This window comes from Alligator mississippiensis, chromosome 5 (assembly GCF_030867095.1).
Source record: "Alligator mississippiensis isolate rAllMis1 chromosome 5, rAllMis1, whole genome shotgun sequence".
Taxonomy (NCBI): Eukaryota; Metazoa; Chordata; order Crocodylia; family Alligatoridae; genus Alligator; species Alligator mississippiensis.
This window is the reverse complement of record NC_081828.1, coordinates 37,171,388-37,198,566: the sequence shown is the minus strand read 5'-3', so window position 1 is coordinate 37,198,566 and position 27,179 is coordinate 37,171,388. Positions and strand designations below refer to the sequence as shown.

At 43.4% G+C, this 27,179-nt stretch overlaps 1 protein-coding gene across 1 annotated transcript in view; it reads right to left on the bottom strand.

The window, feature by feature from the left end:
• Window positions 1–6,207: 6,207 nt before the first annotated feature.
• PLPPR4 (phospholipid phosphatase related 4) overlaps window positions 6,208–27,179 on the bottom strand; it is an 82,735-nt gene continuing 61,763 nt past the window's right edge. Inside the window, exons 5-7 of the mRNA XM_006273570.3 lie at window positions 22,393–22,450; window positions 19,226–19,399; window positions 6,208–10,985 (exon numbers count right to left, since the gene is read on the bottom strand). Coding sequence (XP_006273632.1) covers window positions 9,648–10,985; window positions 19,226–19,399; window positions 22,393–22,450 — 1,570 coding nt within the window. The 3' untranslated portion in view covers window positions 6,208–9,647. The remainder of the gene's footprint in view (window positions 10,986–19,225; window positions 19,400–22,392; window positions 22,451–27,179) is intronic.

The window sequence follows — 27,179 nt, the reverse complement described above, 5'->3', positions numbered from 1 at the left end:
CTGTCCCCAGATCAGGCGAGTGGTGATCCCAGCCAGATGTCTATCCAGCCTTCTCTTAAAGACCCCCAAAGTAGGGGAGAGCACCACCTCCCTTGGAATCCCATTCCAAATTTTGGCCACCCTTACTGTGAAGAAGCTTTCCTGATGTCCAGCCTAAATCTGCTCTCTGTCAGTTTGTGACCATTGTTCCTTGTTACCCCAAGAGGTGCCCTGGGGAACAGAGCAGCTCTGATCCCTTGCTGTGCCTGCCTAATTAATTTGTAGGTGGCCACAAGATCACCTCTCAGCCTTCTCTTGCAGAGGCTGAAGAGGTCCAGGTCCCTCAGTCTCTCCTCATAGGGCTTGGCCTGTAAACCCTTAACCATATGAGTGGCTAAATTCTATTATAATCATAATAAATTCTAAATTATAAGTTTGTAGCCCCATCGGTCATTACTGATACCTAGGGACCTACTTAGTGCCAGAAATGCAGGCTGTTTATAGATGTGTTTGTTTGCATTCTAATTTGAATGTGATTAATTGTTCTAATTAGAACGCTCCGGTGTTGCCTCATCGTCATGTGTATTAAGTACCCCCCCACACATTTCAAAATGTCTGTGGGCATGCTTTAACTACACCTCAACAAATGAACTTTAATTAAAGTGCCCTGCAGCCATTTTGAAATGGGCAGGGAGTGGGGGTGGGTCATGACACAACACATTTTAATTTCAGCAGCTGTCCAGAAACCACTCTAATTAAAATGCCCTCCCCAACCTCTGAGCATGTGTATAGGCACCTGTAAATGGCAACAGTGGCAATGAATGGAAGAAATGGGGTGTTCCTAGCAGAAGAGGAAGACTGCTAGCATGGTCCAGTTATATGAAAACTCTCCTCTCTCAGATCCAAGTTGAAGATTTATTAGATATCACAGAAAAATAAAGAAAAATATACAAGACTGAGGATAGCAATTGATGCCTCTCAGAGGTCCAAGATACTATAATTTTTGTTCCAGGGAATAGACCTGTCAGGAACTAATAATGCTATCTATATTTAAAGCATAGCTGACATATTGCAGAGCAAAGTTGAGAGTGATATCACAGTCTAGGTTGGAAATATACATGAGATGAGATCTACAAACTATTGAGTTCTGGGCCCAATTTCCCAAATGTGATTTTGGGCAAGTCACACAGTACAAGCTGATAGAATACCAGAAAACTATGCATGGAATAGTAATTTGACAAATATAGGTGATTTTATTGAAAGATATCATGGATCAACAATATTCCCTTCATATAGAACTGAATGGATATCCATAAACTTCCTTAACTGACTAAAGACTAGATGACACAGGTGTTATTCTCCCTGCTGAATAACATATTAGTCTATTGGGATGTCTCCACTGCAGACAGCTGTGTAGTGTTTTGGCTTGTTATATCTAGACCCATGCTGCCTCACTTAAAGCTAGCTCAAGTATCTGAGCTGTACTCTACGCTGCAGCTTACAGTGTAAATGTGCCCTATCATCAATGAGCAGGGCTCCTCACAGTTCCAAAAATTTGGTGGTGGGGGATCAATGGCAATTAACACTGCTACCACTCCCCTGCTGCCAAATTTTAAAGCCAGATTACATGGTCCTACACATGAAGCCAAGGCTGCAGACTATATCTGGTGTGGGGCCCAATCTGGTGCATGAGACTGGGCCCAGGGCCTTATCTGGCATGTGGGGCTGGGGCCACGAACTGAACTGACCCCATGCACTGGATTGGGCCTTAGGCCAGCCCTGCTTGCCAGGTCAGGCTTATGGACTGGATCTGGGCCATGGATCAACACCACACTACTCATCCACCCCACAGGGCTGAAAGTTTGGGCAATAGAGCACTGAGTGATCATTGACAAAACTCATTTTAAGAGTCGATGGTGTCTTTGGTCTGTTTCTAATTCTTATGATGATATACAGAAACATCTGGATCACAGTGGGTTTCCTGCCTGCTGTGGCTTTTACCTCAAAGGGCACAACTGTTCCATACGCCTGGAGGTCATCAGTGGTCCAGTGCAGCTGATCAGAGAAACATTGCCCTTAGAATTAGTCACAGGAAATAGCTTAGTCCTGTGCAGTTGTTTGCTGCATTCTGTATACTTCCAGATACTTTGCAAACCCTCATCTTAGCAACCTAACTCTGGGTTCTAATACAATCCAGAGCATGTTTTAGAGTGAACTTAAGGTATTGCAGTGGTAGTGTTGGAGTGATGTATTATAATCAAATTACTATTTTTAATGTCCAAAAGGCTACATTTTGTGGTTAAGCAAAAAGCCTAGAGGACTAAATATTACTTTAAATTTTCTGACTCAAATAAGGCAGAGAAATAATAAAATAAAATCATTGAACTATACAAAAAAAATATTTTCAGCATGTATTATACTGTCTTGTTTTCTCCCCTAGAGAAATAGAAAATTGAATTATTTCTTTAAAAATGTACCTTATTCTCTTAGCAGAAATCATTAACCTGGAGTTACAAACACCTACAGACAGTTATTGTAATTATCGAATGATGTGCTCTTCAGCAATTACAAGAACAGGGGAAAAAATAATCTTCTACTGGGCACTCACTCCTCCCACACATGCGCCTATCAGTCACACTGCTGAGCATTTTGGTAAAAATGAAAACTGAGCTTTCAATTATGCAGCAGTTAGAAAGTGCAGCCATGTGACAGGTTTCAGATTCTCCAGATTTTTCCTGAAGTCTTTTTTCTCTGAGTACATGACAACCACATGAAGACTGGTAAAGTGTGAAAGAGGCCAGATGCCAATTATCCTTTCTAGATAATATCTATCCTTTCCCAGATTTTTTTAAAAGTAAAAGTTTATAGTTGATAATCCTTGCTTTTATTATATATATGAAATACAGCTCAATCCTGAGCTGGCTTTAAGTCATCTTTATGCTCACATCTACTTGACTATCTAACATGGCCCTGGAGGTAATTTAGAGAAGCCTAGTAGCTACTCTGAGTTGTTGCAGCCAGTTCTCTTTGATCATTTTGCAAGACCGTACTGAGTGCACTATATTCTTGGCCCACCTCCCCGCTCCATTTCTTTGATTTCTCAGCCTTCTTTATCTCCAACAGGTCCCCTTTGCTGAGATGAAGCATGATAAATTTTTGAACAGAGCAATACAACATAGTTGCCTGTACTAGCAGGAAACTGGACTCATTGACTCAGGAATTCAAGCTCCTTCAAGTCCTATTATCATATATGGAATGGGTGGTATAAAGTTATTTCTAACCATCCTACAGTGGTGGATTAGGTCCCTGATTGTTTAAAGCACAAAGGGCTCTTATGTAAGGGCATAGGCTCTGTCTCTATTGGTTAGGCAGATTTTCTGGAACCCTACAATAACTGTAAGAAACATCATTGGGCTAGGGTGAAAATGAAGGTACTGTAGTTGAGTAGATGCATGAAACAGGCCCTAGAGTAACGCTGTGATATTCTGAAATAAATGAACACTCCAACGTTGTGCTATTGTAATGTAAGAGCTCCTTTCACTTATCCCTTTTATTAACACAAACATGAGAGACAGCTTTACTAAACATCAGTTGATTTTCCTGTTTAGGTTTTAAATAACATTGCAACTGTGTTTTGCCAGTCCTGTAGAGAATAATTTATTTTTCTGCTCAATTGCACATAGCACCAGATTGTAGCTAGGCTATTGTAACTGTTAAGTGAATGCTCTAATTTTGCTTCTTTTTCTGATCCCAGTTTACAAATCTTGTTAAGACGCTACTTTTTTCTCCATTCTGTACACCGATTTGGAACAAATGACTGTAAGTACCTGATTGTCTAAGTCTGTGCTTTTTTAGTTAGTTCTGATTGGTTACGTAACTAGCATGGACTCTTGGCGGTTCTATATATAGCTGAATAAGTTGAATTCTGGGGAGGGTTTGAAGAAGAAAAGTAATTCTGAATCTGCAAGGCAGAGGTAGCAATTTAGGGGGAGAGAGCAGATTATTTGGAACTTTTCTCCTTGTGAGCCACAGACTTTGTTTAAAGCGAAATACTTCTAATAGTTACTCTAGGATTAATTGGCTGAGTGGAGATTTTATAACATTTTTCTTGTCAGAGGCTCACTAAAGAGTTACATGTGCTCACACAGTCCTTCTTCCAAAAGTAATTTATTGTTAAGACACGCTCTGGTTTGTTTAATTGCCTCTGTGCCACTCTGTGATGTATTTCAGATATCTTGTCCAAACTGTCCTATGTCAGTCATGTTTCATCCCATATAAAGGGCACAATTTCTGGAGTTACTCCTCAACCATGTGAGTTTAACTATCGCTTTCTACAGTATTCAAGTGCATGAGCTTGTAATAGATCTTACAAAATGAACAACTAGGAACATGAATATGGCTGAAGTGAATTAAAGTCAAGTAAATAACTGCAGGAAGCTGTTGTACTTCTTTTTTTTTAGCTCTAACCATGAAAGGCAAACCAGGTTGGGTAAATCCTTTCCCTCAAAACATTCTCAAGGTTTGTATCAACTTATTAAGCTTCCTTTATCACTGTTACTTCTACTCTTTTGGCCAGTAGTGTAACAATGGGCGGGCAACCAGGGCACCAGCCCTGGGGGCCCACTTACAGGGGCACAGGAATGGCAGCTATCACTGCTGCTGGCCCAGCTGCAACCACTGCCACTGCCAGCCTAACCCCTGCCACCACTGCCCAGGGCGCGAGCCTAGTAGCTATGCCTCTGCTTTTCATCTAATTTTCTCTTCCATGATGGCTCCTTCTTACTATCAGGCCAGACATTTGAGTCTCGTTTCTACTATAGGCTTCACCATTGATTCAAAATCCACTGAAGCCAATGAGAGTTTTCCATTGGCTCTCAGGGGCTTTAAACCAGGTTCTCAAACTTTTACCTTCTTGTTTCTCCCTATATTCATTACTATGTATGACTGATCTCTTAGTGCAATCTTTTGTTTTTTTTAAACTCCTGCTTTTATTTGGGGTCAAGCATATCTGGCTGAGTTCTGAAGTACTTCTCCCTTCCAGTTTCCCTATATTTTAGGGTTTTTTCCACTTCTAGATTAGAGTTAATGGCAAAGTCAATTATACTGTTATAGAATAAATTTGCTCCTCCAACTTGGTTGAGTATCACTGCTCTATAGTATGACTTGGAGGAGGCAATAGGTAAAAGGGGTGTGTGTGCATATGTAGTCAGGATGAAGAACTGTCTTATTTTCCTTTTCTATGTACAAACTAAAGCCACTTGCTAAAAAATCATCGTGATGCCTAATTCTTGGTTTTCTATAGAACTTCTCATTTTATTTACAGTTTCCATACTTATATATGTTTATTACTTCAAGCTACTTATGAACAATGTCTTGGAAATGCATTTAAAGTGTTCCTACCAAATCAGATGTGCACTGATCTGTTTATAAAAAAAGGTCTCAATAGATTTGTACTTATGTGACAACTGTACAACCACCTCATCTGGTGTCACATCCAGCATCTCTGCAGGGCCCTTTTCAAAGCCAGAACTGTGTATTTGTTTATCTATAAAAGCATTGAATATACCCCCTTGCATAATTAGAGACAATCAACATTTGCTATATAAGAAACACAGACATTTTATGGGAGATCAACTCCTGAGCTAAGGACAAATTCAAATAAAACTGGAAATACAGAGAAAGACGTTGGATCAACTGGTTCATTGCCTTGTACATCCTGTAGATATTTACCTCAGTACAAAATGGAGTAAACACACACACACAATAGATGGAAATGGAGACTGGTCTGCTCTATTTGACCAGAAATCAACCAGCCCATTATTGTAGTCATGTCATGTTGAAAGAAGCAGAGCAAAGCCATCTGCCTTTTGCTGTTAAGAACATACAAAAAACTGCACCGTCAGTTTTTCTGGACATGATATAATGTGTAGTCGTCAACTTGTTAATATCAATGGAAGTTTTCTTTTATCTGAATCTTAATAGCCTTTAGAGCAGGCTTTCAGTGTTCAGGTTTGCCATTATCCTCTTCACATGATTTTCTTACCATAGATCTAGGCTCTTCTGTACTTGGACATTTCCCTCTGAGTTTTTGTAATATAGTTTACCTGGCATGGATAATAATACCTGAAGTTTTCAATATTGGCAGATTTTGACTTTATTAAAAATATACACATTCATTGTAAAGGAGGAAGTGTTGGTTTCTGCTATACCACAGATGAAACAACTGAATGTCAATGAGGAATTTTATCTTTATTTTTATGATGTTAGCACAATAAACTCACACAGTAGCATTGATCTGTACTTATTTAACAAAATACATTTATAGCAATTTACAAATTTTTGTCCATTTGAAAACATTGCATAACATTTTATTAAACACAATACTTTATATATAGAATTCTCATTTAAAAACATATTGGTTTTTATCCAGTATTTTTTTCTCAGTAAAGCACAGCCTAACAAAGAAATTGGTGCTCCTGCTAGCAAGTAAGAAAAAGTAGAACACTAAGAAGATGTCACCTGTCAATTTATCTGATTATTTTAAATTAAGGTATCAGTGGAATGTAAACAAAGATTAATTTTACAAAAGGCTCCTTATCAAATATACATGCAGAGGTCTGAGTTCCAATGTATATATTATTACATTTCTGTTCTCTAATATAATTTGATATGCCATTATTAAAAAGAGTAGCCTTTGGCACTTTGAGTAAAAAACAATATATCAATATTTATGTAAAGAACACAATTTAAATGATTTCACAAGTGCTTTAAAATTTTTTTGTTAAGAAATAGGAAAGCTTAGATAGGAAAAATATCACACTGCACTTTAAATAATGCAGCAAATTTCAGAGTAACAAAAGCAACATACGATATAGGCCAATATACATCTGCCTAAAACAAAGGAATAAAGAGCAAACACTCCTGCCAGAATCCCTGCCGTTTCCAAAACAGACAAATTACCAGAGGGAACATTTTTTAATCCTTGTTTTATTGCCATTATTTGCCATTCCAGTTTTCCATTTTGTTCAGGTTCATCTACTTACGTTTCCTCCTCCTGCATTTACAGGCTAATGATTGTGTCTGACCTCCCTGCATTGATAGGCCAACAATGATTGCATTTCATCCATTCCTTTAAAGCTAATACCTGCTTTATTGTGTGCCTACACTAAACTAAAACCAACTACTTTTGTCCAAGACAATCCATGTGTTTGCCATCCCTAGGAAATATGTAAAAAAGATTTGATATTAAATACCAAGGAGCAAAGACTCATCTGTTTAAAAAACAAACCCTCAAACCTAACTTGTAAATACTATAATCTCTGAACATATTTTCTTTAAAAATTACTCCTTTTCTCACTGTTCCCAAGTTTCTGTGATTAAGTTCCCCAGCTTTTGTGCCTTATAGACCATTGGCAGCAGGTTGCAATAGCATTGGATAGTACATTAAATATAACCTGTACAGCATATTCCTTGCAACCTCAAAGGCATTGTGAAATCTTTGTCTAGAGCAGAAGGAAAAAGGGTAATGGTTTCTTTAAGGGATACTTGCAGAGTTGGGGAAGCACTGGAATTCAGGTAAGTTATTGGGCCCCAGGAACCTGGGGAAGGTATATAAATCCTGCTGCTCTGGCCAGCATCTTTTCTCATTCTCGTATTAACTGCTCCCATCGTCCCACCACAGGGATTAACATAGGACTGGGTTTTTTGGTCTGCTGTAGACATTGTGCTACTTGCCCCTCTTGGGACTGGGAAAGAGTTTTTGTTTCATTGCTAGATCGGCTGTGGCAGGATTGCGCCCCCCCCGCCCCTTTCTTCATAGCAGCTTAGGGACTCATTGTGGTAGTGTGGTAGGTCAGGGAACTAGCTCCCAGCTGTAGCGATTTTGTACATATTTCTTGTCCAGGCCATATTCTTCCTTAGGGGTCCCATTCCCTCATACCTAAAATTGGCATGGGACTTTGTGGAAGGCATTCTTTGAAGAAGCTGAGGAAAGTTGTTTGGGACTACAAATGTCTATCCAAACAACATCTTTCCTCAGCCCTCTAATCCTCATGTAGGAGAGGGAGAGGAATACACTGGGACTAAATGTTGAGGAATGGGAGCATGATGACAGCACTCCACCATGTAGAAACAATGAAAAAAGAATGATGACCTGCCCTGGACAAGTTATTGCCAGATAATTCCCAGATGAGTTAAGTTAATAAAGCTGGAGGTCTAACTAAACCACATCCCTTCCATGTTTTTATTTCCTGTGTATCTAGGAAAATGCAATGTTTGTTCCTTTTTGAGTTCACTCATTCAGAAACTCCTTCTAACACAGGCAATTTCATTTCTTGATAAGAACAATGCTCCTAAGAGTTAATTTATGTTCTCTCAGATACAAGGACTCCACCCCTTTAACTAAAAAGAAGTCATGCTTAAAGAAGGCTCCTACTGAGTTTGACTCAGGGAACTCAGTTATAGCTGTGGCACAATGTAACACTCTCTAATACTGTTAATACCAAGGCATTTCAAATTTAAAGCAAAGCATCATAAATAAGGACTCACATGACTGTGACTGGAGTGAAATGTATGGGCCACGTGTGCCAAACTAAGCAAGTGAAGTGACCGACTACTTCTAAGTGTAAGCTAGACCACTAATTACTCAGTAGCTGGCAGCTGATCAGGCAGTGGCAATTTCGAATTGTGTGGGTCACAATTTTTCATTGTTCAATTATCAGTGCCAAGCATTATCCAATAAAAAATTAACAGAAACATGTAAGATCTGAAGAGAGACAAAATGTGAGGTTGTAAGAATGTAGAATCAGAATTACTGTAAGTACTTTTAAAAGACCCCTTTAAAAACAATATTTAAAACAGTTCTACAAGTTAGCCCACTAAGAAGCAGCCTCTTCATTAGTAGCACCTGTACTTAAACAAATGTTGAGCAATAACAGCAGCAAAACTATTCAAAACAGATAGATATTCCATTCTAATGGAGCGTCACCCACATATTTTTTGTTGCAGTAGACATTTTAAAGAACTACACAAAACCTTTGCAATCTTTTAATGTGACAGATCCACTATAACAAAGCTGTGAATATTTCCTACTCTAAATGAATGCAGCCAGCATCATCATAGTATTATTGACATTACTTTTAAAGTAACTGCACACCAACACATCATGGGTCTGTAGAATTAAACAGGTATGTAAATTTTTCAAAATATGTAAAATTGTAATCAGCACCATCCTGTATTAAAGTTTTGGTGCAAACTCTGCAAAGGTGATTATACAACACTGATACAGCCTTTGCTGTGAAAAATTGATTTGTCCTCGGACGTAAATATAAATAAAATAAAAAAGTTGGCACATTCAGGAAATAAAGTGTCTGTTCAAGACTCTTATTTTTGATTGACATCATCACCCTCAGATAAATATTTTGAGTCTGAAGTTCTAAGAAAGCTCTTCACATTAGTTAGGTTCTTGCATTGTGCTTTTCCCCCCACTATATGATATGCACAGACTCATGCACACCACACATCAGCAACATTAAAAAAGAGTCAGGCTGATGATCAGTAATTTGGCACATCAAGGATATTTCTAACATCAGCTCAAAAACAAATAGAGCAGGAGCTTTATCAAAATGTATTTAATTCTTGATGGTACGGATCAGCCGATACTTCTGATTTCATTCTTTGTATGCTCTTGTGGGGGATGTTCCTTTATAGAAGATGTTTCTGGTGTTCTCTGGACTGCACCCTCTTTCAGGGATTAAAATGATGTTACCTTTTCTTCGAAGTGTAGAGTCCCGACTAGAGGAAATGGACAGTGTCTCAGAGCCAATTTCACTTCCTTCAACTGGTGTGACTCTAATAGTGGTAATTCCATGATGGTGATGCTCAGGGTTATCTATGTTACTTCTTTTCCTGTCACCTGACCCATAACTGTCTTTCAAGGAGTCACTGCTCTCAGAGTCCCTATTGAGATCATTGAGTTCATATGCTTGCCGAAGGCTGCCTTTCTCAGGACCTTTCCATTTCCATGATCCACTCCCTTCACCTTCTGATGGCATCTGAATCAGCGGTCTGTTATTTTCTGGATGGGCCTCAACTCTGACAATACCGGTTGGTTCATGATCTGTCAAGGTTTTATACCGGATGGCTCCAGTACAGGTAACTGTGCTACCCTCTGAATTCTTAGTACTGCTCTGAAGCACACCTTGCTGCTTTGACATGGCTATCACTTGCATGATTCTTGGCTGACTATTGCTTCTACATGCAACACTCTTCTCTGCAGCTTTCAGCCATTTTGCTCTAGCTGAACTACTTTTTGGAGATGTATTTATATTTTCGTGTGTCTCTTCAGGAATATGTACTAGCTGTGAAGACCCTGGGCGTGACTGAATAGAGACTCTGGGCCCACCTGAAAGACCAGTATTGTTACAGCCTGGTACACTACCAGGCTGAATTTTTAGGTACTGATTGGTGGGGCCATGATGATCCCCATTAACGCCCACTCTAGATGGCTCAGAGCTGGATCTTATTTCAATAGTTCTTGGTGGTGACTGTCCAGAGTCAGTCTCTATTACCTGTAAAGACAACTTTCGACTTTCATTCTTGTTCTTCCATTGAGAAAGAAGTTGCTTGGAACGGGCAGAGTCCATTGATGCATGAATTGTTGCATTTCGTCGAGCTGGATCTTCTAGTGATGGTGTATTAACTCTTGGCAAAGTGTTGCTAAAGGTAACCATATTTTCCTTTCCCATGGGGCTCCGTGGAGTTATGATCTCTACATCAGCATTTGCTCTCTTGATGTTAGTTAGGGATCCAGAATCTCTATGGTTTCTATTCAAGATACTCTCAGAATGGTGAGAAGAAATTCCATCACTGCTGCCACCATTTTTACCCGGTAAAATTCTGTTGGCATCTTGACTAAGGTCTGTTAAAGATCTTAACGGTTCTCTGTGCAGGTTCTGATGAAACACATTCTCTTCACTTGGTAGGAAATTCCCAACAGCATACAGGCCCTGATATTTTGGATAAAAGCAGTCAATTATGGATAAAGAAATATTTTTAGACACTTCAATTAAACTCTTATGGCTCAATGTAAAAAGGAAAATTGTAGAATTAATTCAGATTTGACAGGACTCATTCAGTTTCTGTTTGCCTGGTTTCTTCTCCATGAGTTAGCATCTTCACCAATAGAACTTTTATCTTGTAGCAATTCTGCTCACAGTTCTGTATGTCCAATTATGTACACAGTTATACCAGTAGGCTACCTAGTTACACCACTATTGCCCGAGTTAATATTTAGGGGAACTGGGGTACTTGGCTTCCTTCTGTTGTTCTCTCTCCTATAAAGCAGTGGTGCTCAACATTTCAGGCCAGAGCTATCACAGGGTCTGTGCCCTGGGTTGGGTACCATGTGCCTCTATCAGGCCCCATGTCCTTACAGACCCTCGTGTCCAATTTAGCCCTCAGGGCCATACTATCTAGCCCACCAGGCTTTGCACAGGTTCAGAAATTTGGCAGGGGACAGGCAATGCTGCCATCACTCCCCGTTACCAGATTTCTAGATGCATGGAGCCCAGTTCATCAAATGACACAGCACCACAGGCCAGACCTAGCCCATGAGCTGGGGGTTGAACTGGGGGTTGTGCTGAATATAAAACAATATTATAATAAAGCACAAGAGAGAACACGTGGCTTTCAAAATAATAAATTATTTTGCAATTCCTGGTCCTAACTGATGAGATTTTACAGTCATACAACTGTCTGCTCTGATTTATTGAAACTTGTTCAAGCCTGATTAGTTCTCTGTTCAGTAGTTCTGCCCTTTCGTGTTCATAATAACCATGTAATATAAGATCTACATGAAAGAACAATTCATCACCTGTGAATCAGTGGTTTCCAAGGCGGGCAGAACTTTAGCAAGGTTTAGTTTTACTACATTTTTCTATTCAGTGGATCAGTGGTAAAACAATGTCATTTCCAGAAACTCTGCTAAGAGAGAATATGCAAGAGGCAACAATTTCTTTGGGTGACATCTTTTATTGGACCAACTACATAGTTGGGATAAAATTAGATGAGCTTTTAAATGCTAGACATTCTTCATCAGGTTATGTCTAACTTTATTACAGCTGTATAGTTGGTCCAATAAAACAGTGGTTCCCCACCTGCGGGCTGGCACAGGAGCAGGATGGGGTGCAGCTGCCTCCTTCCCAGGGCTGCCCCGCCTCCCCAGCTTTAACCCTGCATGTCATTGCTGGCAGTGGAAGCTGCTCTGCTGGGTGGAAGGAAGGGAGTCCGAGCGGGGGGATTATGCTGTGACCCGGCAGCCAACCCTTCACAGCCCGGTGGTTGGGAACCTCTACAATAAAATATATTACCCTAAAAATTCTTGTGCCTAAAATAATTCTGGGTCATCATGGCTACAACATTACTTTTACTCCACCAAGAGCAAATATGTCATAAATAGTTAAACTATTTGAATTAATCACTCAGCTTAATTGTTCCTTGCACTCTGTCCAGAGCTACTTGTACTTGCACAGTATTATTTTCCCTTTCTCTTTCCCCATCAATTTTTAGCTTTCAGGACAGATTCATATGGTGCATAGTATGCAGAACAATGAACCTTCCAGTATGCAACTGTGCAACAGCATGTGGGCACCTGAGCCAAGAACATGGTTAAAAAATAAAATAAAACATATGCACAGCTCCTTTTTGTGACTTTAAAAAAATCACAGATTAGTCATTTTATGTGAAATTTGTTAATAAAGAATCAACTACTTTCAATATATAATATGATTTTCATGGTCTAGTTATGCTGATGGTCATTCTTCTGCTCTAAAAGCAGATGCCCTCAAAATCACCCACTATTGTAAACTCATTGTACCTTAGGTTGTCATGTGATGATCAAAAAGTGATGGACAGTCATATGTTTCAATGTTATACTGACAGACATGGGACTCATTTTGGTGTGTAAATAGCTGAACTGGATTCAGGGAAGTTTCTTCATTCACCTACCCACAGAAGACCCAGGTAAAATTTTGTCACCAGATCTTCCTGAGCACTAGGGCAGGGTGCCTGGGGCAGACACACCAGGCACCAAATTGGAGGGGTGGCCAGAGAAAAATAGCTGTTGCTGCAGCCGTGTGATGTGGCAGCAACTGGAATTTGCTGCTCCCCTGTGTGTGCCAGGTGTCCTGGGCAACTGGCTGCATCATTACATCTCTGCTTGTGTGCTGGTAGGTGATTAACCTGGCCATGCTGTGAAGATGTAAGAAGACACTGGAAGAATGGTTTCTTATCTTTTCACCAACTGGTGTAAGAAGTTATCCTGAGTATTCCTCAAAGCAGACCCTGAATTATTATACCTGCTTCTAACTGATACAGGTGGAATGCCTTGGAGCTTCCTGGCATAGAATCACAGAAAGGGTTGGAAGGGACCTCAGAAAGTCATCTAGTTCAACCCCTTGCTCAAAGCAGGACCATCCCCAACTAGATCATCCCAGCCAAAGCTTTGTCTAGCCAGGTTTTGAAAACCTCCAGTGATGGAGCTTCTACCACCTCTCTGCATAACCTGTTCCAGTATTTTACTACCCTTCTAGTGAGAAAATTCTTTCTAATATATAACCTAAACTTCCCTTGCTGCAACTTGAGACCACTGCTCCTTGTTTATGATCAGAACAACTTTGTGCAACCTCTATACCATTCTCCAAAGATCAATAAGGGCATCAGTTAGTTTCTTCCTGGCTTGGTAATTTACTGCATCTTGTAATATGTTAATTTTGGTATTAGTTTTTATTTGTGATAAAACTAACCCAGGTAGTATAAACTTAACGTGGCAGCAATTTTTTTCCTTTGTTTCCTTCCAAGTTGTGGCAGAGCACTAAGGTGCCCTGCTCCTAAAGAGGGGAAAACTGCTAGGGAAAGAGCCCTAGCAGTTAATAAGGAGCCCAGCTGTTGGTTGCCAGGGCAACTGGAGTCAGCAAGCAACCCACACCTGCCAACGGTCAGCTGACTGTAAGGGGCAGGGCCTGGCCCTTATAAGCCCCAGGGGCTGAGGCCAGAGGAGTTTTTCCCTATCAGCAGCCCAGGAGGAGAGAGCTCTCAGCCATGTTACAAAGGAGAGGCCTGAGGAAGGAACTGCATCTGATACTGAGGAGAGAGAAAGGATCCCTGGTAGGATTGAACATTGTTATGGCCGGGCAGCTTTTGTTTACGTTGTAGCCAAGAGGCTTGCATTTGTGTTTGCTATTTGTTACACCGGTGGTTTGGGTAAAGTTGTTAGGGGTTGGAGGAGGCCTCATAGGGGACTCACACTAGTGTGGGGACCTGAGCGCCAGTGAGGGTGCAGCATTTGGGGTACATAGACCCCAGCCCCAGAGAGAGGGGCAGTTGAGAAGCCCCAGAGAGGGGGGCATTGCTGAGAAGCCCCAGTGTGGGCGTGGTCAGTCCCGGAGAAGGGGGCAGCAGTGCGGTCAGTCCCGGAAAAGGGGGCAGCATTACTGAGGAGGCCCTGGAGAGAGGGCAGCACTGTAGAGGAGGCCCTGGAGAGAGGTCGGCATTACGGAGAAGGCCCTGAGAGAATGGCGTGGAAAGAGAGAGAGAGGGACAGGGCTGCCGAGAGCCCGAGTGCCAGAGAGGGAGTGGGGACAGAGAGAGACCAAACAATGTCTATTCCAGCTGCGAGGCTTGGGGCATGGTAAAAGGGGTGGTTGGAGCCACGCATAGTCCATAAGGCTAGGATGCCCCAAAGCACCCGTTTGCAGGACAAGACCCACGAGGGGTCCAGGAGTCCACGGGGCCAGAGGTTACAGCGGACCATGTCCAAGAAGACATAAGGCAGCCTCCCTAATATATTGGAACATCAAAGACGTGGCGGGCGAGAATCTGAGGGTGCCCTTGGGCCAACTTGTCACAGGAAGGGGGCCTTGAGGAGATCATGGCCCTCCTGCAGGACCCTGCCGTGACAAAGTGGTGCATTGACCGGGAAAGTAAGGCCGTGCATGGGGAAGGAACCCGTGTCTCCTAGGAAAGGAGAACAAACCTTAGGGCTAGAACAAATATAAAGAAAGGCGAGACAGTGAGATTGGGGCTTGAGAAGATAAGCCCAGATCAGAGACAAGACTGCCATTCGAAATCACAGAAGAGAAGACCTTGGGTCAGGTCTAGAAAAAAAAAAAAAAAAGAATCATGGCAGAAATTGCTCTAGGAAGCAGGTGGCAAGAAGCCTTCACCTGGCAGTTGCGGGTGGACAAGGTGGAGGAAAAAGCTGCCCATCTAGAGCTGGAGTTAGACATGATGAGGTCACAGAAGAAGCAAGCCGAGGCAAAAGTGGCCGCTTTAGAGCTGCGAGCACAACCTGGGAAGAAAGAAGGTGGGCCTAAGGAGATAAAGTGCCTGATTGCAGCAGAGGCAGAAAAGACCCGAGTGCTGGAACAGCTCATGGCAAAGGAAGCCAAAAAGAGTAGACAGCGAGAAGAGAAGTTGCAAGAGACGCAGAAGGAGATGGCTGAATGGAGGAGGAAGTCTCCTGAGCCCAGTATGGACCAAACGGGAGAACAAAAGGAGGTAATGCAAAAGCTAGAGATATTAAGGAGCCTCATAGGAGCCCTCCAGAAAGAAATCCATAGCTAAGTGGAACAGATAGAAAGCCTGCACAAGGACCTGGAGCACTGGCAAGAGCGGTGTGGCCGGGCTGAACACCTGGTTGGAGAGCTGAGGGAAAAGCTTAAGGAGAGCCATACCCAGGCAGAAGAGACCAGGAAAGTGATAACAAAAGAAATGGAGAAAGTGAAAGAATATATGGCAAATCACGAAGCGTTACAGGAGCAGAAGCAGTCCCTAGAGACAGAGGTAAGAGAGAACGAAGGAGTGCGTAGAGTTGCGGGCTCAGTGGCAAAAGGTGGAAAAAGAAAAGGACCAGCTGGGGGAAGAGGTGCAGTCCCTGAAGACCCTTTTAGAAGAGAGCACAGCCAGGGAGACTGCATTGCAAGTAGAGCTGGAGCAGCAGACGGTACAGGCTGCCAAAATCCAGAGAGAGAGCCTGACCACAATAGGCCTGCAATTGGAGGAACATGCAGCCAGGGCTAACACGGAGTACCAGAAGCAGCTGCGAGAGCTGGAAGCCTTGAAAGGATTTTTGATAGAGACCAAGAGATGGGTAGAGACAGCATGGATCATACACCTAAAGGCCCAGGAAGACCAGGAAACCCACCAGGATACTAAGCTAGGAAGCTCCAGGAAGGAGAAGGGAGTAGAGAAACAAGAAAAGAGTACAATGATGGAGGGACCTCCTGAGACAGATGCAGCAACAATGGGGGGAAGAGAGTATCCCCACAGTTACAAAGTACCTTGAGCAAAAATGGGGTCAGTGGATAAGCTAGTATGCAGAAGGACTGAACTGCTTGGGAGAGAAATTAGAAAAACTGGTCAGCAGGTATGATACTGGAGTATTGACAATACCAAAACAGGTACAACAGGTGGAGGTAGATAAAGGGGATATGGCAGCTGTGCAAGAGAGCGAGCAGGTCAGTGGGAGAAACAAGAATGGTGACCTAAGCTACCCTGGTCACACTCAAAAGGGGGGACAGCCAAAGCAAAAAGGCCAGATACCAAAGATGGCCCAGGAACTGGCACATGGTAGAGCAGATACAGCTTCCGGAGGAGAGAGAGTGGCAGAAGCCCTGAGAGAGAAGGGCACAAGGGCCTGAGATGGAAAGAAGGGGCCAAAACCCCAGTGGAGCTAGGGGCGAAATGCGAGGATGCCACAAGCTCCACCCTAAAGACGAGATACCCAGCCCTGCACAGAAGCAGAGACTGGACCGAACCCAGAGTGCAGGCCAAGCTAAGGAGGCAGAAGGACCCTCAACACCAAAGGTAATCCAGTCGGAGAAGGAACAAAGGGGAGGAAGGAGGCCATGTGTTTATGTTAGTAACCTCCCAGGGCAAGTCAAATGGTGGACCCTGAGAAAAGTGGTTGAAGCCAGAGTCGGGGGAGTAGCCTTTGTGAAGGTGTATACAGGGCCTGGCAGAAGATCCACGGGCCAAGGAAAGATAGAATTTTGGAGGGAGGAAAATGCCCAGCGAGCACTGAGGGTGCAGTGGGAGTTTTGAGGAAGCCTTATGGACTGGCAAGAAACCTCAGGGAGAAGGGACTCTTTGCAAGGGGCCCAAAGGAGAGGAGGCTCAGGGCACATGAAGAGTAAAAGGGAAAAGATGTCCCAAATAGTAGAAGGTAGTTCTCTCGGGAAGAGAGAGGAGGTTGTCTTGTCATGTTGATGGGGCTGTGGAAGAAGAGAGAAGATAGGCCTGAGTTGCACCCTACCAGGGATGGCTAATGTGGGGGGACTACCTGTGGCAGGGTAACTCCCGACAAATCCCACATGGTGCACCCTTGGGTAAAAGGCAAGGAGGAGGTGCCTGAAAACCTCCGCCTCCAGCATTTTGAGTTGCCGGGTGCCAGAAGAAAGGCTGAGAAAAGCCTCAGAGGGACGCAACACCTGACGAGGAGGAAGATCAGACTCACCGAGGCGGATCTTAAGGGGGGAGGTGTGTTGCAGAGCACTGAGAGGCTACGGGACCTGAACCTGTTCAGCCTTCACAAGAGAAGGCTGAGGGGGGACCTTGTGACAGTCTATAAACTCAGTAGGGGGGACCAGAAGGGTCTGGGGGAGACCTTGTTTCCCCTAGTGCCCCCCGGGATAACAAGAAATAACGGCCACAAGTTGTTGGAGAGTAGGTTTAGATTAGACATCTGTAAGAACTACTTCACAGTTAGGGCGGCCAGGATCTGGAACCACCTTCCAAGGGAAGTGGTGCTGGCTCCTACCCTGGGGGTCTTTAAGAAGCGGCTCGATGCCTACATGGCTGGGGTCACTTGAGCCCAGTTTCTCTCCTGCTCAGGCAGGGGGTTGGACTTGAAGATCTACAAGGTCCCTTCCAACCCTACTTCTATGATTCTATGAGGTGCCCTGCTCCTAAAGAGGGGAAAACTGCTAGGGAAAAAGCCCTAGCAATCAATAAGGAGCTCAGCTGTTGCTTGCCAGGGCAACTAGAGTCAGCAAGCGACCCACACCTGCCAGCGGTCAGCTGACTGTAAGGGGCAGGGCCTGGCCCTTATAAGCCCCAGGGGCTGAGGCCAGAGGAGTTTTTCCCTATCAGCAGCCTAGGAGGAGAGAGCTCTCGGCCATGTTACAAAGGAGAGGCCTGAGGAAGGAGCTGCATCTAATACTGAGGAGAGAGAAAGGATCCCTGGTAGGATTGAACGTTGTTATGGCCAGGCGGCTTCTGTTTACGTTGTAGCCAAGAGGCTTGCATTTGTGTTTGCTATTTGTTACGCCGGTGGTTTAGGTGAGGCTGTTAGGGGTTGGAGGAGGCCTCATAGGAGACTCACACTAGTGTGGGGACCCGAGTGCCAGTGAGGGCACAGCGTTCAGGGTGTGCAGCCCCCAGCCCCGGAGAGAGGGGCAGTTGAGAAACCCCAGAGGAGGGGACATTGCTGAGAAGCCCCAGTGTGGGTGCGGTGAGCCCCCAGAGGAGAGGGCGGCATTACGGAGAAGGCCCTGAGAGAAGGGCGTGGAAAGAGAGAGAGAGAAAGACAGGGCTGCCGAGAGTCCGAGCGCCAGAGATGGAGTGGAGACAGAGAGGCCGAACGTCTATTCCAGCTGCGAGGCTTGGGGTATGGTAAAAGGGGTGGTTGGAGCCATGCATAGTCCATAAGGCTAGGGTGCCCCGATGCACCCGTTTGCAGGAGAAGACCCACGAGGGGTCCAGGAGTCCACGGGGCCAGAGGCTACAGCAGACTGGGTCCAAGAAGACATAAGGTAGCCTCCCTAATATATTGAAACATCAAAGATGTGACGGGCAAGAATCTGAGGGTGCCCTTGGGCCAACTTGGCATGGGAAGGGGAGGAGGAGATCACGGCCCTCCTGCAGGACCCTGCCGTGACACAAGTGTTGAATAGAAAGGCCACAAGTGCCTCTCAAATAGTGTAACAATGCACATTTTTAGAGCGGTTTCCATGTTCAATGTTAGATCCCATTTCCCTTTAAAATCAATGTTGTACATTACTATACGCATTTTAGATGGCAACATCATTCCCCTTTAGAATGCTTATAGTTAATAAAAGTCTTCAAACCATTGCTGAATATATATGTTATCAATGGGGCAGAATATCTGTACATAATAACCATAAAGAATTTTTTCTACATATAAATATTCTTATGTACATTGCTTACTAAAACTTTCATATATATTTACCAAATAGAGAGCAATTCCTCCTCCTATTAGAAATCCACAATAAACATCAACTGGGTGATTCTTGTACTGTGTGATACGAGTCAGGCCGCATATAATTCCACAGATAATAAAAGCAAAGACCAGTAGAGGTTTTAGAAGTTTAGAGGAGTCCGTTAACGTGGAATTGAAGTACATCTTGGGGAAAAAAAAAGTGATTTAAAGAAGTTGCATTTAACTACAAGACGATACTTTCTTGTGTTCATTATTTCTTCAGTACAAAGTAAGCCTGTATATAATATTGTCACTTTGTATGAATTTTGCTGATTCTGTTTTTCAGACCTAGTAAAGTCTACTCATATGCTTTAGAAAAATATGCCCTCACACGGGACCCATTTCTGGAGAAATGTTCTAAGAAATGTCTTTGCTGTCATCAAAAACGAGAGAGCGAGCTTTGGTTGGGGACTTATTAGACCCTAACTAGTTGTGAGGGCCGAGGCACGTATAAACACAATTAGCTAAGGAGCTAGCACTTCCAGGAAGTAGGAATTGACATACCAGATAAGATCCAATACCTGTTTCCCAGTGGCCAGTCTTAGATGTGTGAACTTCCCACTTTTCTCAACTAGGGGGAAGAATGCCACCCCTCTGGCCCAGGGAGTCAGAAAAGGCAGTGGCGGGGGGTCATGACCTATTAAAAACTGCATTACAACCTAAGGGAAAGAAAATCTCATCTTCAGCGTAACCATACCCCTCAAGATCAAGTAGTCACTGTCAAATTCTCACCATATACATATTGATATTTTTATCATTGTTTTCATACATATGTTTTGCTCTTACTTCTATAGTAAGCATAAAGCAGTTAGTAATTTGAAAGGGTTGTGAAACACCGCTTCAAAGGAAAGTGAAGAGACCTCAAAAGAATCAGATGTAGAGTAATTCCTCCCCAGTGAAGGGTTTCTTTTAATCCCTAATAAAGCAATCATGGAAGACCAACAAGGCTGTGTGAAACAGCATCATTTTGCTTCCACATCTGTTTTGACAGAACAGCGTTTCATTTCAAGTTTAGTTTCCTTTTGAAAGCACTGTTCCATTTTGTTTCATCAAAACAGTTTCACCGTTTCAACACTGTTCTGAGTTTTGCCCACACCCCTGGAGGAGTCCGGCAGGGCTCTCCTGGGGGTGCGGGCGGGAGGTTGCCTCTGCCACTGGGAGCTGAGCCCAGTGGAAGGAGGCAGAGCGCAGGCCTAGCACTGCACTCCATTTCCCCCCACCAGGCTCAGTTCCACAGGGCTGGGAGTTGCTGTGCGCTGAGCCCAGTGGAGGGAGGTGGAGTGCAGCCCCAGTGCTGCATGCCACCTCCCTCCACCAGGCAGCAAGTCGCTAGGTGCTGAGGGCTGGCCAGCCCCCTCCACCGGGCTCGGCCCCTAGCAGCTTGCTGCTTGGTAGAGGGAGGCAGTGTGCACCACCACTGCTGTGTACCAGCCCACTCCACTGGGCTCAGCGCATAGCGGCTTACTGCCTGGTGGAGGGAGGCGGTATGCACTGCTGGCACTGCACACCACCCCCTCCACCAGGCTCAGTGCCTAGCAGCTTGCTGCCTGGTGGAGGAAGGTGGCATGCAGCCCCAGCATTGTGCTCCACCTCCCTCCACCAGGCTCAACTCCCAGTGGCTCCAGCCCTGTGGAACTCAGCCCAGTGGCAGGAAGCAGAGTGGAGTACTGGCTTTGCCTGCCTCCCACCACCAGGCTGGACTCCATGGGGCTGGTGGAGCTGATGGGCGTGCAGCCCGGTGTCAGGAGGTGGGCAGAGCCAGCGCTGTGCTCCCATTGGCTCCACCAGCCCCATGGAGTGCAGCCTGGCGGTGGGAGGCAGGGAGAGCCAGGACTGTGCTCCCCACCTGGCTGAGCCACATGGGGCTGCGGAGCCACTGGCAGCGCAGCCCTGGGTCTCCCCTGCCTCCCACTGCCTGGCTGCTGCTCTGAAACTTGAAACTATTTCAAACTTTTGAAATGTTTCAACTAGCCTCATTTCATTTCAAGGCTGTTTTGAAGCCCTACGTTTCATTTTGATTTAGTTGTTTCAAGCTCGAAATGAGTCAAAACAGCGTTGAAACAAAACAGCCAGCGAGATTTCACACAGCCGCAGAAGACGATCATCCTTGACTGCAAGGGATTGGCAATATATTGTGTGTATGGGTGTATATATGTATGTATGCATACATACAGGCTGCAGAACCTAGAGTCCAACTAATTTCAATATATGGTGTGATTTTCATAGTCTACTCATGATAATGGTCCTTCTGTTGTAAAAGCAGATGCCCTCAAAATCATGTATATGTATATAATATAATAGTTACATATATATAATAATTGTTGCTGTTATTTATTATTCATTTGTACTGCATTTTGCTGGCATTCCAGTCACAGATGAGGGACCCATTGTCAAAAACCCTATACAAACACACAACAACATGCCAGATCCTATAGAAACTGGTTTAAGCCCTGAAATCTGGGGTTTAATCTTCCTTCTCTTACTGTGTTTGCATTAACTATTGTAACTCCAGATATTCCTGTTCACATAAACAGTCTGACCTCCTTTGGACATTGCCAATTCTTGGCCTCTGACTTGTGCTCCTCCTAGATTGGAAAAATTTAAATTCAGTGCAGTTTACTATAAGTAGTACAATCCAACTGCTGTTTACAAGTAGAGCTATTCACACTGACCAAATTTACCCCTAGGGTAATTCTGCTGAAGCAATGAAGCTGCACCATGGATGGACTTGTCCTTTAATGTCTAGAGTTTGGGTGCTATATGTTGAGGAAAAACAGGAGGAGAGGAAAAGGGTGAACATGTTAAGATTTATTTTAATAGTAAACTTAAAAATCTATGCTTAAGGCAAGCAAACATCATATCTTATGTATACAAAATATGCAAACACTAAATAAGCTTTAATGCTACACTTCACTATGAAGGAAATGTTATTAGAGAACACAATAGATGGAACAACTTTAGCTCTTCCTTGATAGTACCAAGTTTATTTTAATTCTTTGTAATTTCCTCTTGCAGTCAGGTGCATTTATATCACTACTACATTAAGCAACAATTTAAACCTCGTCACTTTATGATGGGCAGCAAATGACATTCTGATTTTTCTCTACAAAATAAAATGAACAGTGTTGATTACTTACTGAAACGTACACAGCTGCGAAGGCTGCCAGGGTGGCATGTTGAGAAGGGAATGACTTTCTGCCAAGAAAGGACACCCAAATTATGCTTCTCAGTTGAAATACATTTTGATAATGTTCGTTTAAAAAAAACACCAGGTGGTACAAGCATTTTTATCTTACAAGCCACAAGCAAATGCCTAATTATTAACTTTTTTTTTTTTTTTACTCTTAAATTCCCTTTCTGTACTTTATTAACTTGTCCTTTCTCCATAATAATCACATTTTGGGTTAAATATTCAACATCTATTAAAATTAATTAGTGCAGTGAACACTAGATAATTTTAAAAGGGAGAAATGTATAATTACATTTCTAGGTATTTTCATTAAGGGCCCAGTCCTTGCAAACCTCTATCCATGGAAGAACCTGAAACATAAGATTACTCATGTTGTCTTCATGGGGGCTTGTCTGGGGGGAGTAAAAACTAATCATATAAATTTCCAGCTTTTTCTTTAAGTGACTGGTGAATGAAATGCATATTGAAGGAGAACTGCTATACATCTTCGCATTATTCTTTTCTATCTTTGCAGTTCTGATTCATGTCCAAAAATGGTGAATAATTCATTTGAAGAAAATAATTCAGCTCTCCACAGCACAAGTAAAATAGTAGCGTTTTTTATTTGTGGATAATGTATTTATCTTTTGATGAATAAACTTAATGTAACTATTCACATGAAAAATGTAATGAGTAATTAGAGCTGATCAAATAATATTTATCTGAAATGTGAACTCAATGAAGGTTAGCCTTCAGATGCCTGGCTGTGGCCTAGGAGCGCTTCTTGGTGCTCAGGAGGCTTCATACTCTTCCAAATCTTGGGCCACGTGTCAGTTCTGCAGGCAGCTATACTTTATGCCTGTTTCTAGCAAGCTGCTATAACAGACAGAGATCCCTGGGGCACAAGGGAGCACCAGCAATCTCCTACCCATGTCCCACATATCTCACATATGGAGAGCAGAGAGATACTTAACATCCAAAAACTCTACATAAAATTGTAGGTAAAGTTGGGACCATACAGTTCAGGCTTAATTGCTTCAGGTTGTTGGCACCCTCCAACCACACAGAAATACTGAAGCCCCCCATGTCTTCTGTTTCTTCCTTCTAATTATTGTGATGATGGGGAGATGAGATTGGAACCTTCTTGCCCTCAGGAGGCAGGCATATGCAAAGCTTTATTTGCTATCACCCAATTTTTTAAATTCAGCTTCCAGCACTTTCTAACATGGCAGGCTCACAGATGGCAGAAGAATGTGGAAAGGGTATTTTAGGAAAAAGTCATGTCTGCCGGAGGTCCCTGTCAGCCCTGTTTTTCTATGATTCTGTGCCTTTTCACACAGCAGCTTCAGGCAGAAACTGGCAGCCTGATCTTACAAAATGCCTTTTACTTTTACTAAAATCAATAGATGCTGAAAGCTCTTGGCACACTACAGGGTTGGACCCCAAATCAGGTGCTGCAATGAATGTGACAGTTACAATTGGTAGCTTAGCTTCAGAACATTCACAGCATGTAGCTTTCTGGAAATGCCACATCAGATACACTAATTTTCTTTCTATTCTCCCCCTTACTGTTACATTTTAGGACCTTCTTATCGCTTACCTTCTTTCCAGAGAAAAGGGAATTATGAAAAGTTTTATACATAAAGAAAAAAATTCAACTTAAACCACCTGGGTGTGATTTAGTGGGTGTGTACAGAAGTTGCTTTTTGTTGTTGTTGCCATTTTAATAAAACGCTTTATTGCCATGACTTAACAAAAGTGCATGGGTTTACAGCACTTTTTGAAATGGATACAGCACTTTAAATTTACCCTTAAATGAGGTATTAAACTTGAAGTGCTGTATTTTACAATGCTTTAGCAACTTACCGCTCTTTAAGTAACTTCTGTATCCTGGTCAAATTTCTGGCAATTCTGCCGGGGGGAGGGGGGAAGGGGTTAAAGGGACATGCTGCAGATGGGCTGCATGCATGCACACACACATGCATACATACATACCCTGAGACCCTGCATGTATGACTGGGGGGAACAGATGTTTGGACATGCTGTGGGTGGGACGCACACACATGTGCCCACAGACACATGCACGCACACCCACCCACAGAAATACACATATGCGCCCCTCATACTCTTACCTTCCCTTGCACCCTTCCTCCCCCCCCCCCCCCCCCGAGACCCATGGCTGGGGACCAAAGGCTTGGAGCAGGGCTGAGCAAGAGCTGCTGCCCAGTTTTGTGGCAGACACTGTGCAAACTCCCAGAGACAGGGGGACACTCTGCGGGTGTAGCGCACACACACACACACCTTGAAACCCTGTGTGGCTGGGGACTGGGCCGGGCTGTCAACCTGGGTAAGAGCTGTTGCCTGGCCCATGACAGAAGCAGTACTGGCTCCCAGTGCTGGTGGGAGGGGGGCAGGACAGAATGCAGGAGTAAGATGACATGCTAAGTGACAGCTGCTCATCCCAGCTCCACCTCTCTGCTGCTGTCTGCAGTCTCCTGCAGCTCCAGGAGGCTGTGGAGTGACCCTTGACTCCTAGCCTGGAAAATGCAGGGAGGTTCAGAGGTGTGCCCTGCTAAACACTGCACTTCTCTCATGTTTAAGAGCACTGTAATGTAAAATGTGCATGCAACACTTTTGTGTACACTCTGTTTACTGGAGAGCTAGAATCTTTGTTCAGGTCTTATGAATGATAAACAGAATTTGCACTCAGTATTCTCTTGAAAAGAAAGCACTGTAGATTAAAAATATGTGCTAATCTATTGTTGATATTATCTCCCCCCCTTATAGAATATAATTAATTGGAATAACATGTCTGAATGAATCAGTATATGTACATTGCAGTTACTGTAGCTAGCTCAAGTACTGCAGTTGTATGGAGCCCAACATGGTTGAACTCCAAACATTTAGGCAATATGAAGGTGGGGCACTTCTTAGCCCTGCCTGAACTTTGTGTTGCCTTAGCTGCAAGCTAGCTCTTCTGGAACTAACTTTGAATAAAGCTACTTTGGGTATGTCTACATGAGGGGCAGTTACAGCAGTGACTGAGGCATTTACAAACACTTAGGGCATATATACATATACATTTTCATGCCAGGCATGTTGGAGCAGACTTGATTAATTGAGTCTGCTCTGCATGTGAGTTGATACGCAGCTGCACACAATGCAGCACAGTGCGCAAACAGTGAAATGCGCATCAGCATGCAGAAAATGGCAGCAGTATGCTTTTGAACTAAAACATCTCTGATATGTTTTACTTCAAAAGCGTGCTGTTGCCATTTTCTCAGCGCTGATGCTCATTTTGATACTTATAGAATTGCATGTGTTGCAAGCACGTGTACAAATGCCTCTAGTTAAAGAAGGCGTCTTTCTACTAAGCAATATATCACATTTTTCTATTTATGCATTTTGCTTTCTTTGCTAAATAATTCTGCATAAGTGAGCTCTTTACCTAAATTTAGAACTAGTGTAAATCCAGTTACATTGATCTGAACTTGGATCTAAGAATTTCTCAGTTTTAACTGTGGCCAAATTGAAATCAGCATGATTTTTTACAGGGAAAGGGGGCTAGGGGAGAGGGAAGTGATCTAAATCTGACTCCTTTGAAACTGAAACTGTGAGCAAGATTTCCAAAAAGATATTGGTGAGGAGGGAAAATCTTCCCTCCTCTGGGCATGAGTTCTCCATAAATGACAATAGCATCTGTATACTGCCTCTACCCTCATCAGTGTTAGGGGCAAAGCATTAAAGTAATCTTCACATGGCTGTCAGGAAGACTCAACTGTGATGACATTGAAGGGTACTTGCTAGACAAAGGCCTGAGCACATCTCTCTTTATTTTAGCAACATTCATATCTGGACCTTAATTTGATTACTCTGATGTGGTGCAAGCTGCTGTTTTACTGTATGCTGGTTGATTTCCTCTAACTGCACTTAGAATCTTTGCATCCGTGCAAATGCAGCCTGTTACCGAGGAGACACACATGTTGAGCTCTCTAATGGAGACTTGACTTTTGTTCTTTTGACTTTGCTATCTCTTAATCTAAAATGAGCATACTGAAAGCCTGTGATCTTTGTGGATGGAAATCATGGCATCTAGTATGAATAAGGTAGAACAGGGCTGCCCAACTTCTAAGCAGATGAAGGCTACACTAGCAGGGGCCATGCCATTGAGAGCCATGGGCTTTTGGGTCCTCATATTACATGTCGTCTTTCTGCACTGCATGCCTGGACACCCTCCTCCCCCACCATTGTATTGTGTACCACCTGGCTGCACTGCATGGCTAGGAGCGGCTCTCCACCCTGTCTCCTCCCATGCCCAGGTGCACTGCTTCACTCTGAGCTCCCTGGCTGCAATCTCACCTTCTGAATTATGCCTCTCAGGTGCCCCAGGCTGCAGGTTTTCCCAGCACTGCTGCTGTGCTCTGCTGCACTGACCAACCCCGTACTCTGGGCCAGTGATGGAGAAGCTGGAAAGAGAAAGCACCTGGAGACTCTGGCTGCTTCTGCAGCTGGAACAATGTGGGGAGTGGTGGTTACTAGGGCTGTGCGAAACAGCACCCTTTCATTTCAACTTCCGTTTCACCATTTTGAAGGGACAGTGTTTCATTTCACTGTTTCAAAACACTGTCCCATTTTGTTTCGTCGAAACTGTTTCACTGTTTCGATGAGTTTTGATGTTTCACCCATAGGCTATAATGGGGAATCATGAAAATACCTATAACTCTGTCATTTATTGCCTGATTCAGATTACAAATG